This window comes from Erigeron canadensis, chromosome 9, assembly GCF_010389155.1.
Source record: "Erigeron canadensis isolate Cc75 chromosome 9, C_canadensis_v1, whole genome shotgun sequence".
NCBI classification, from domain to species: Eukaryota; Viridiplantae; Streptophyta; class Magnoliopsida; order Asterales; family Asteraceae; genus Erigeron; species Erigeron canadensis.
In genome coordinates, this window is record NC_057769.1 from 17,321,735 (window position 1) to 17,333,530 (window position 11,796).

General features: G+C 33.4%; 1 protein-coding gene and 1 long non-coding RNA gene across 7 annotated transcripts; one reads left to right on the forward strand and one right to left on the reverse strand.

The window, feature by feature from the left end:
- The first annotated feature begins 856 nt into the window (after nucleotides 1-856).
- On the forward strand, nucleotides 857-8,229 carry LOC122582744. 6 transcript variants are annotated; one of them, XR_006321239.1, is made up of 7 exons: nucleotides 857-1,004; nucleotides 2,163-2,263; nucleotides 3,228-3,339; nucleotides 3,853-3,954; nucleotides 5,182-5,315; nucleotides 6,328-6,514; nucleotides 7,994-8,229. It is a non-coding gene; the product is annotated as an uncharacterized LOC122582744 (long non-coding RNA). The 6 variants fall into 6 exon arrangements; XR_006321237.1 differs by lacking the exon at nucleotides 7,994-8,229 and having other exon boundaries at nucleotides 6,328-6,698; XR_006321241.1 differs by lacking the exon at nucleotides 7,994-8,229 and having other exon boundaries at nucleotides 5,182-5,311; nucleotides 6,328-6,698.
- Nucleotides 3,372-6,027, reverse strand: LOC122582743 (cytokinin dehydrogenase 6-like). The gene is made up of 5 exons (XM_043755169.1): nucleotides 5,391-6,027; nucleotides 5,171-5,298; nucleotides 4,798-5,058; nucleotides 4,434-4,696; nucleotides 3,372-4,133 (listed from the first exon to the last, which is right to left on the reverse strand). The coding sequence occupies exons 1-5, from the start codon at nucleotides 6,010-6,012 to the stop codon at nucleotides 3,812-3,814; spliced, it is 1,596 nt and encodes a 531-aa protein (XP_043611104.1). The 5' UTR covers nucleotides 6,013-6,027; the 3' UTR covers nucleotides 3,372-3,811.
- Nucleotides 8,230-11,796: the final 3,567 nt, after the last annotated feature.

Sequence of the window (11,796 nt, forward strand, 5' to 3'; positions counted from 1 at the left end):
GTTCACAGATTTATCCATGACGGATATAGTGTACCCATTATCCGTCCACGACCCGCAAATGATTACATATTTATATCCGTATCGTATCCACAGATAACTTATTAAAATTTCTCAGTCCATGACAAATGGGTATCCGTTGGTTACGGGTTTTTCTTGCACATTGCCATCCCTATTATTACTTGGATATACAAAAGCTTTCTTACAGTGTGTGTGTGTGTGTGTGTGTGTGTGTCTTTGCTCTACTTATTCATACCCGATCACATATGTGTAATTGCAGCTTCAAGATGTGTTTAGATCTTGTAGGGCTTCACTTTGTGAATTACTTATATAATTCGGTTAAAATGTAATTGGTTGTTAGTTAAGAAAGACAAATAGAGAATTTATTGAGGAAACTTGATTATAAATCATTTAATAACACGATAAATAGATATGATATAATCTAAATAAATTTTGGATATATATGTAGCTATTAATTTAAATTGGGTAAATATGTAACTGTTTATAGAAACACTATCAAAACGCATCGTTTTATGTAAAACGCCCCGTTGGTTACCACGTTTTATATTAAACGCCGCGTTTGGCCGGGTGTGTAGATAGTAAAATGCAGAGTGGAATTACACGTGGTCTGACAGCCATTCCTCTGTTTTAGGTACCGTTTTACATAAAACGCTGCGTATTAGGTTAAACGGTACCTAGAACTGAGGAATGACTGTCAGAACACGTGTAATTCTTCTTATAACTTTTACTATCTACATACCGCCCAAACTCGACATTTTATATAAAACGGAACGACAAGTGAGACGTTTTAAATATACGGCCGTTTCGGTAGTTTTGCTTCAAACAGAACCAAAATCTGTTGTACTGGCCACACATACTCGAAAATAACTTTTACAGGCAATTAATTACCGCAAAACGGAAAATTTAGATATCTGCAGGCTGTGGCGGTGGTACGCTGCTACTCTTCCTACCACCAGGCCAGTGGCGGCAAATCCTCAATCTTTCACGTACGTCTTCTCCAACTCACTTTTTTTAAATCAAATGTATCATCTCATCTCAATTTGATTATATGTGAATTCCAGTAAGAAAATGATCACACTTTGACTATCGTTTATTATTTGATAAATGTTGACCTAACTTTGACTTATGATTTACCTTGTAATGTAATGTAATTTTTTTACAATATGATATACTCCGTATAATAATATTATTATTGCATATATTCCAATATACCTGAATGTATTGCGAAATTTTTGTTGTTATGTAAAGTTTTTAGTATTGCAAGAAAGCCAATAAGCAGCACTGATCCCATTAAGTGCGATTTTGTGTTCAAAATTAAATATTACTTCACGTAAATGCACATAATAATACACAAACACTTTAAATTTAGCATTTTGTGTTTAAAACAACCACCTACAATAAGTCATACTCACTTGAAATGAGAATGTCTGTCATTTTCTTGATATACAATCAAATGAAAGCATCATTAAAGTAAAAACATGCGAGAACAATTTAATTAGGCCTTTGGATTCTCTTGATGTTACAAATAAAAGTGGAAGTTTTAAATTGAAAATGGGGATTAGTATCCTGTAATATAACAAACTTTGGACGAATGTATATAGTGTGAAATAACTAAAATTGTGTTCATTGTATGTAATCATCTTTTAATTATGTCTATTGTATGTAAAAAGGCATACGTGGCAACCATATATAGCTGCCAGTCTGCCACTTTTTAGTTTTTGATTGGTCGGATACCTTTTTTTACATACAATAGACATAATTTAAAGATCATTACATACAATGAACACAACTTTAGTTAAAGATACTTTTTAGTTTTTGATTAGGCATTCGTCCAAAGTTTGTTACATTCCAGGATACTTTTCCCTTGAAAATGGGACAAAAGGGTAGTTTTGGTATTGGATGAAAAGGCCCACAATACTTTTCAGGAGAGTGAAAAAGTCTTGAAAAGAATAAACAAAACAAATTTACCAATATACTCCAGATTGTACATGCTTGTGTGTATATATATATGTGTGTATATGTATATGACTTGGTTTTGTGTGGAAGTTTGTATCTGGTTTGATTATTTTCTTCGGAAAAGTCATGGGCTGAAATAAGCAACAAAGTGTCCGACTGATTTCAAATTTTATTTTTTTTTGGTCTAGGAGAAGTGAGCAGAGATGGTCGAGTTACTAGGAGGATGGCTCAAATATCTCAGTTTGTCATATGAGCTGATATAAACGCTACACATTGCTTCATCGACCAGGTAACGTTCTATATATCTCATAATTGGTAAAATATGCTTTTATTTCTTGTCTGTTTATATGATGCAAATACATGTGAATATGTGAGTACTCATATCATCTTTTGAATGAATATTACACAATAATGATCAGTTTGAAATTCATTAATTTCCAAGCATCACCAGTAGGGAGAGCATACTAGGTAACTGTTTCCCATATATGTATAAAAAGTATAATTTCCAAATTATATTTTGAAACCATGCCATCCAACCATCTAGTCATTATTGGAATCTAAAAAGGCTGCAACTTCCACTCGGGTTGGCCCTGAAGTCCATACTAGCCAGTCATGTTGTGTCAGTAGATATATCAATATGGCATTTATGGAGAAACCTTGCTTTCCTTGATTCCAATCATTAAGTGTTGACACCAGCTGCATTCTTGATTTTGTTTTTCTCTGTTCAAATTATATAATGGTGTTTCCTGTCGTAAATAGTAACATACTTTTGCATAGAAAATATAGAGGTTTCCAGTTATCCAACAGCATGTGCTGCTGTCACCAAGAAAGCAACAATTTAGGGTCCAACAAACCATATATATTTGTTCAATTTGTACTGACAAATATTTTAAAGATTATGCACTAATTATTATTAAAGCTTTGTAAAACTCTGGAAGGCTGCAGGCTTGGCTTTTTCAATCTTTGCGTCTAATAATACATTGTATAATGATTTGTCAACTTTATTTTAGGAACAGATGTGATATCTGATTTGGTCCATTGTGATCAATATTTGGACCTTTTTTAGCTCAAGCACCCTTTTGCTAGAACAAAATTAAATTGTTCTTGAGACAACCAGTACCTCATCGTTTGATTAGCTTACTTCCATAGTCAATCTTGCATGTTCCTAAGTCTTTGGTTTCAGTTCTTAAACATAAACATCTACTTATTACGGAAATGATATAATTCATGGAGTTGCTTGCATGACGAGGCAGGTAACCAAAAATAGAGAAAACTATCTATGCGAGAGTGCGATATGGATTGGCAAAGAAAATTTCTAAAAGTTATGGATTTTTGTGTTGGCCTTCCTGCATTTCAACAGAAAAGGTAGACATTAACGTTCGGAGTCAAAAAGGTTGTTGGTTGCATTGTACATATTTATTTACAAGGAGTCAAAGAACTTGATAACTACATCACACCATATAATAAATAGTACAATAGGAATAAATTTTTTTGCTTAATTTACATCAATTAGAATCCATAAAGTCACTTGTTTTGTGAGTTTAGCTACTAAGAAGGTGTCGCAACATGCTCAAAGAATGAAGTTCAACTCTTCCAAGAAGTTGACTTGAAGCTTTGGATTTTCAAACTCTTCTAAAGAGCTACTTTCAATTGTTGAAGTCTCAAAAAAGGAAAAGGGAAAGTTCAAGTCAACTTCTGTTAAGAGTCGGGTCTATCATGTGCAAGTGAACTGAATCCGAAGCTCATGATTATATTTTTCCTCTCTTCCAACTCCTTGACCACCACACATATCTTTGAAAGGGTCATTTTCGCCTTTTCAAAATAGTTGTAACTTTTGTCATATGTCTAATGATCCCTTTTGAAAAATTCTCTGGCCAGGAGCAAGGATTGCTAAAGGGTCATAAGCCAATTTCCTCCGTTGAAAGGTCTCCCACTGTTGACCAAAGTGGGCCCGCCACTCATCTTGTGTGGCATAATGTGGTAAATATTGTTTGACACCAAGGCGGGATTTCTTGCAAAAGTCTAGTACTCTTTTATTCTGAGTCAATATGTGTTCTAAACCATCTTTTCCTGTGGATAAAGGATTCGCTTGTGATAGGAGTGCCACTAGGTAGAATATATCTTCTTCTGGCAATACTGCTGAAGTACTGTTGTTCCATCTGAAATAATAAAAGTAACATATACTCTTAGAATGATCTTTATATGTACTGAAAGTTTCAATTAGCCCTCTTGACTTCATACATAGACATTTAATACCCTTAAGAAGTGAAGCCTTGTTATTTACAAATGTCAAATGAATCTTAACTAGTTAAAGGGCTCCATTCATCAATTATTTTTATACTTAAAAAATTAGTGTTCAATGTTTATATTTATGAAGTAGAGCAACTGATTTGCCACCCTCAAGTACAAGGGTGTCGCTACGCTATCTCATATATATTATTAAGGATTTAGAATTTTACTTTGATTTATTAACTGGGTAAACAAGGACAGGGCCATTGCTTGTATCTGCTAAAATTTTTCCAAAAACTTCATCAGCAAATTTGTGTATATTGCTTTTTGGAACAAGTAGATTTAGCCATGGGTGTGGCACGTCCCATAAACCCTTTTCTTGTAATTTAATCTCTGCTGTATGAACTCTGTCGAGAAACTCTACATATGTAACTTCGGTCATGAACTGTGTCGATGGTATATAACTCAGCTCAGATAGCATGCTCTCAATTTCCTGTAGCGATACAAATAATAATGGTTACTAAAAATATATAAATTCATATTTAGATTGAATAGGGATAGTAGCCCATTTGATTTTGAAAGTTGAAGTGGTACCTCATTAGTTGTATCGCCCTTGCCAGGGTTGAAGTATTTTGCTAACTCAAGGCAAAAGAGTGTTTTTCCTTCTGATTTGAATTGGCTTGCTTGATCATTGTATTTTGGATTAAATGATGATCTCCAGTTGTTAAGGAGACCTGTTCGGTTTATAACTACAAGTCCCTCGATGTAATCAAATGATTTGTCTGCAGTAATCAATTGCTCCTGGTCTTGTGTAAATGTTGTGAAATCGGAATATAAGACTCTGATCCATTTTACCTGTTCATATGGTGAAAGTGAAATTGGTCAAGTTAGTTAATCTTTATTAGCTTAGAGCTTAATTTTGTAGTTTTATTGAAAATTTGAAATATGATATAACTTAGTAAATTACCATTTGCGCAGCTGGTTCCAGTGAAATTCTCGCTCGAGTAATTATTCCGTACTGCCCAAGTCCACCAAGAACACCACTAAAAAGATCTGCATTCTGTTGTTCTGAACAAGTCACCACCTCTCCCTTTCCTGCATCCATATTGTAGGTATTAATATCTTATTCTATATAGTTTATATATTGCTCTATTTATATTCGATAAAGTATTAATTCATATACAAACCTGTAACAACTTCCAGCTGGTGGACATTACTGATTTGTGGACCATGTCTAAATGCTTGTCCACTAATTCCCGCATTGGACAAAGTACCACCGACTGTTAAATGCAAATAATCCGTCCAAGATTTTGGTGACAACCCATGTTTAAGGCTCTCTTTTAGGATATTTATCCACAATTCCCCACCAGAAACATCAACATAAGAATAATCGCCAATTTCAAAATGCATTTTTGGTGTTTTTAATGATTCCATGCTGATTACAATTCCCCTGTGAGCTTGTGCTTGACCTTGAATGGAGTGACCATGGCCTCTTGCTGCAATCGTGAGCTCTGAGCTCGGACCCAATTCCCATATATGCCTAACCGTTGTGGCTATATCAGAAACTGTTTTAGGGTGCAAGACTGCTAAGGGTAGAAATTGGAACTGTTTCCCATAATCTTTAGCTGCAAATTCATTGTTGATGAAACTAAAATGTCCATTGACACTTAGAGTGGTTAATGAAGATGGGATATTTGAAAAACAGAGGTTTAGTTGAATAGCTAGAAAGCTTGACAACATGATCATGAAACTTCTTATGAAGAATAAGTTGGTATGTCTAAAGATACTTAGCGATAGAAAAAGTCTCATTTTCGGTTATGGAAATAAAGAAATGAGGAGGGAATTTAAAGAGATAATTTGGTTGGCAGTGGCACAGTCAGTGATAAGGATCCGTGCGTAGACTGTCTGCTTAAAGTTTCTTACTCCCTGGTTTACCTTTTTAGCTTCCTTTTGGGCCTTCTGTTTTTTAATAAGAGAAGCCATCATACATGTCATGTTGAAGATCTTAAAGTCACAAGAAAGAAAGATTTCACAATCTTCGCACTTATTTCTTCACAGTTGCAACTATATGTGCACATATTAACTTCCCCTTTTTCTCTTTTTTTTTTCTCTGCATGACTACAGGTGTTCGATTCTTATTAGTGTTCCTTCCGTTAATCTCCACAAATCTAAATGGCATAGTGGCATCAAGGGGTCTACAAAATTTTGTGAATTTCAACAAAGTTTGACCTACGCATGGTTGTGCTGTGCTAGGACCGGGAGTTGACAGCTCACAAGAAGACACATGTCACCCGTAAACAGTGATATCCAAGTATGTAACCCGACCTATATATATTTGCGTTAAAACTTCATGCAGTTTTCCGTTAAGTTGAAAATGTATTTTGCATAACTGATTGTAGCATATTCAGTAACTTTCTTGAAGATGCCAAAAGTAGTTGTACAAGATATTGAAGTAGGCCTAATAGCAATCTTTTGACATGTATGCTTTCTTGGAATATTTAATGCTCAAAGTTGAAGCACGAACGTCCATTGGATGCCAGGATTCATATCCTGTCCCTCCATATCACAACACGATTGACCCTTTTTCCTTTGTGGGCTATGTAGTGTGAAATCTGAACCATTAAACTCCAGTCCTTTTATTTGTGGTTAAAAACCTAATTTGTTGACATACTTTACTAGCTAGACACCGACCATTGATGATTTTAGAGAAAAATAATTGGTTATAGGCATAAGTAGCAAATTGGGTGGGGTGTCAAAATGGGTAATCTTTGTATGGATTCGCTTACCTGAAACAGTTCATTTTATTTTTAGTTTTTGTAGAACCAACTTGTGGGTCTGATGTGATTATATAAATTTTAATGGTAATCTGAATCTTAATTAAATTTATTTGTCATGTTCTATGCATTTATACGATGCATGTTGGGCAACTTTTATTCACTTCTTTCCTTTTTAGTTCCTTCTTTTTATGTTATCCATTTGACCTGTTAGAGGTTAAACAGAAGTTTACTCGACTTATGCATAACTAAGTTTATGGAAATGCTTTCTCTTGTGGTCAAGATTAAAACTAGATACATATTAATATGAACTTTGGGATCATGTGATGTATGTACACATGTTGATGCATATAGTACAAGCAAAGTAGGAGCATATATCTTGTTGAATGAAAAGGGGACAAGTGGGGTGAGACTGCATGCCACTATGAAAGATGAGATTGGCTGGGCTGCCACTAATGGGGTCCTCTCTAAGTTGGTCATTATGCCATAGATGCTAAAGAAAAGAGTAAAAACTAAAAAATAGTTGGTAGGATTTAGGATTTTGCCAAAAACTACTATTAGATTACAAGTAATCATGGGTGTTTTATCTAATCATGTCTCATGTCTAACTTTCATTCCTTTCTACTCAATGTTGTTTTGTCTGATTCACACCCTCATCAAATCTAATTTGATATTCTCCATAATGTCTCATATCTCCCCCACTGAATGGACTTGGTGATTGGCCACAAACAGATCCTTCTTTGTTTTTACTGCGTTTGTATACTTGCTTCGAGCATATTATCTGTTATCTGTTTATATCCGGATGGGAAATTCACATGCTTTGTATCCCCTTTCTATCAGTTATGTTGACATTTTGGTTTTATGTGGTGTAAGTATAATCGTCCGTTGACATGTGAAATCCACTAATGTTTTCATTTTGAGATATATTGTCGAATGATCTTGTTTGTTTATTATTATTATTATTGTTAAGAATTTCTGATGCATTGATTAACAACTATTTCTTATTTGTGAACCAGTTGCATAAATCAATAGGTCAGACCTAATAACCATTTCTCAGTTTTAAAGCGACTTCTTATCAGAAACATTGGCATCATCTCCATTTTAGGCTTCACACGATGTAAGCTATATCTCTACCTACGATCCTTGTATCGTTAGAGTGTATGAGACAAATGTATGCATATTGATCTAAATTACAATTCTGGTATAAATTATCGGCATGCTGCTTATCAGTGGTTTGATTTAAGCTTTTACATGTTGATTGTTCAGGGTCGTAAAGCCATTTTATTACCGAAGATTACTAGAATTCTTAATGCAACGTCTAGTCATAATGATTATCTCATTAGGTATTTTTTTAAAGGTAATTATATCCACATCATCACCTGCAAAATCCCAAGGCTACAACATAACAAATTTCATTAGGTAATTGTTTTTGTTATTAAACATTGGATGATGACCTCAAAAAATACATTCAAACACTTCTTAGTATTCAATTTGTTGCTTTCCGTTAGGCCTAACATAAAGTTTCCTAGTTTTCTTTAAACTGATATACACTATGGTTTTGGAAAGATTTGCTATTGAACGTGCATGCGTGTCTATACGTATGCACAAATATAAATAAGAATGATAAAAATCTGCAAGGACCACAAAATAACGTGTAATTCATGACATTTGAACAAGTCGATTCACATGTGAAAATATGGGAAGTGTATTCACATTTTATGAGAAAAACATATTAAAACACAGTTATTGATTTATTAACATGTGAATGCCACAATCTATATGTTAATGCTATGGATATTTAGGTGTAAATAAATTTAAAAATCTCACATGTGAAAATATATATATATATATATATATATACACACACGAGGGAAAGTGGTCGGGCGTTGTGACGGTAAGATAGTGGGATGATAGGTCATAGGAGATGATAAGTCATAAAGTATGATAGCCAAATGATTTAGCCGTACGAGCTCCGCTCTCGGATTTCAAAATTCGTCGAAAGTATATCAAATGCATCTCTAATGAAAGAGCATGAAATTTTAAGAGCACCCATATAATTATTATAATTTATCGATAGACGGTTTTTGAGATAAACGATTTTGAATGAATTAGATAAATAAAATGATTTTATAGAGGGGAGAAAAAAAATAAGTGCTTGAGATTTAAAAAGAGATGAGAAAATAAGTTGTTGAGATTTAAGGGTATTATAGATATAAAGAGTATTAGGTAGAGATGTTTAAATTAATGAAAAAGAAAAAGAGTAATTTAGGTAGTTCAAATCATCTTTTGAGATTTTAAAAAAGGATAAAATGCTTTATAAGATAGTATAAAAGTATAGATATTACAATTTGAGTCTTTCTCATATACAGTAACTTTTTTGCTTTTTTTTTTACCACATCTTTTTGGGTTTTAAATTTAACCATAAACTTTGATTTGACCACTTAACTATATTTTTCTATTTTTACTCGTTTTTTTTTGAATTTTTTATTTTAACCGCAAAATGTGTTTTTAATTTTCATTTTAACCGCAAAATGTGTTTTTAATTTTTTACATTTGCCACTTAACTACTATTACCACTTGTTACTGTACCATCAAAATGCAAAGTTATGAACATTGTCACCGTCATGTGGCATTATTCTACTGGTCTAAATACATCCTGCATTACTATTTAAATTTTGCTATATCTATTTCATTTTTTTTCTTTCAGTTTCATTTGGTTTCTTGCATAAGTTTTATGCTTTTGTGCTCTCTTTTGACATTTTATACCCCCATCACTATCTACATTTTGCTATATCAGATTCCGTTTGGGTTTTTTCTTGGCTTTTTTTCATTATTTTTTTCCATTTGTGTTCTTAATTAATATATTAAAAACTTTTACTCAACATTTTGTTTATTCTTCGTATTTGATTTTTGATTTTATTTCACAAACTAAATGTATGTATTCACTATTCACTATTGCAAACTTTTTAATACACTTTACTTTTCTTAGTTTTTTCACCCAAACATTTTTTTGTTTTTTTAAAGTTATTTCTTGAGTTTTTCACATTTTTTTCACTATTGCAAACTTTTTACTACTTTTTTCTTAGTTTTTTACTTTACTTTTCATAGTTTTTTCACCCACACATTTTTTTGTTTTCTTTAAGTTGTTTCTTGAGTTTTTCACATTTTTTTTTTCTTTTGGATTTTTTAAGTAGGTTCAACGTAAGTATTGCCATAATGAAACTGTATCAACACGTCAATTAGAGCCTTCAAAGCAGGGCCAACCTCACTAGTTTAAAATATTAGTTGCAGGCTCACTATGTTCTGTTGGAACCACGTTAGTGTGACCGTCACTGATCATTTATCATTCTTGATATGATAATTGACGATAACTAAAATCTCTATGTCTAGTAAATATATAATAGGTTTATTTACTCTTAGAGACGTAGTATAGGGTTTCCCATTAGGTGATTGTAAACTAAGAGGACTAATGGTGCACACCTTAAACACCAAAGGGGTTGAATGTGTAAATACTCTCATTATAAATAGAGAGTCATAAACCCTAAGTTAAGGTTAATGAGACACTAATCCCTACACACATAATACCCTAATTTTCGTGTGTGTATTCCTCTCTAATTCTTGCATCATGTGTAACATCCGTGAATTTTGACCCGTTGACTTTAATTGTAATTTTATGAATTATGGTAATTAATGATATCTTTAAATCCATCTTGTGGTTATATGACTACATTGTATACTCGATGAGTCGGTTGACGGTGTGCTAGATGTTATGTCGTGGGTTTTGAACTAACTAGTTATGATGATGGGTCAACCCATAGATCAAAGTCTTGACCCATGACCCATTCTAGTCAACCCAACCCCCACCCACCTTATCATTTCCTTCCACCCCTCATTTCTTCTTAATAAGCCTTAAAAATCTAATTATGTTACTATAAGGAACATTATTATTAGCTCTTAGTTAGTTTTAGGTTACTTTAGTTCCAATACTTTTATAGATATTGCTTAGTCTGCCTTTGATAACTAATTATGTCACTATAATTTTATTGCCCTTAATTTTAGGCATTACTTTAATAATCTTCTATTACTTGTATCCTAAATTTATATCCTCCTTATTTCCACTGTAGTACCTAACTTAGGCATTAAGCCACTTATTGATGCAAACTTTGCTTTATGAAAGGATTAATTACCTCTAACTTTGGGGATGCTAGACCTTGACCATGTCATTCACCATAATGAACCCACTGCTGTTACTGCTAACTTTTCCGCAGCTCAGAAAGCGAATTTTAAGAAAGTGGGATAAGGTGAATCGCTTGTCACTAATGATGGTCAGGAACTTCATCAATTAAAGTATCTGAGGGAATGTATAAAGCATATGCAAGTAGCTTAAGAACAAAGGAAATAACAGTATATGTGAACACATAATGAATATGACTGACATGACTCACAAGTTTAAGAGTCCTAAAATTGAAAGTCTTTGACAATTTTCTTGTGCATTTTCTAATGACCTCATTGCATACTCATTTAGACACCTTCAAAATTAACTTTAACGCTATGAAGGATAAATAGTCGATAAGTGAACTAAATGCAATGTGTGCGCAAGAAAATGTTTGCCTTAAGTTGGGCCAACATAAACTGTTCACCTTACTACCACTGCTAATTCCATTAAGAGGAAAGATATGATAGTAATAATACTGCAAATAAAGTTCAAAAGGCTAAGCATGGTGTTGTTGCCTCTAGCTTTAAATCCTTGACGAGCAATCCAAACTGCAAATTTTTGATTGTGCCCAGATTGCCCTAAAATCAAGGAGCTGCTAGCTTA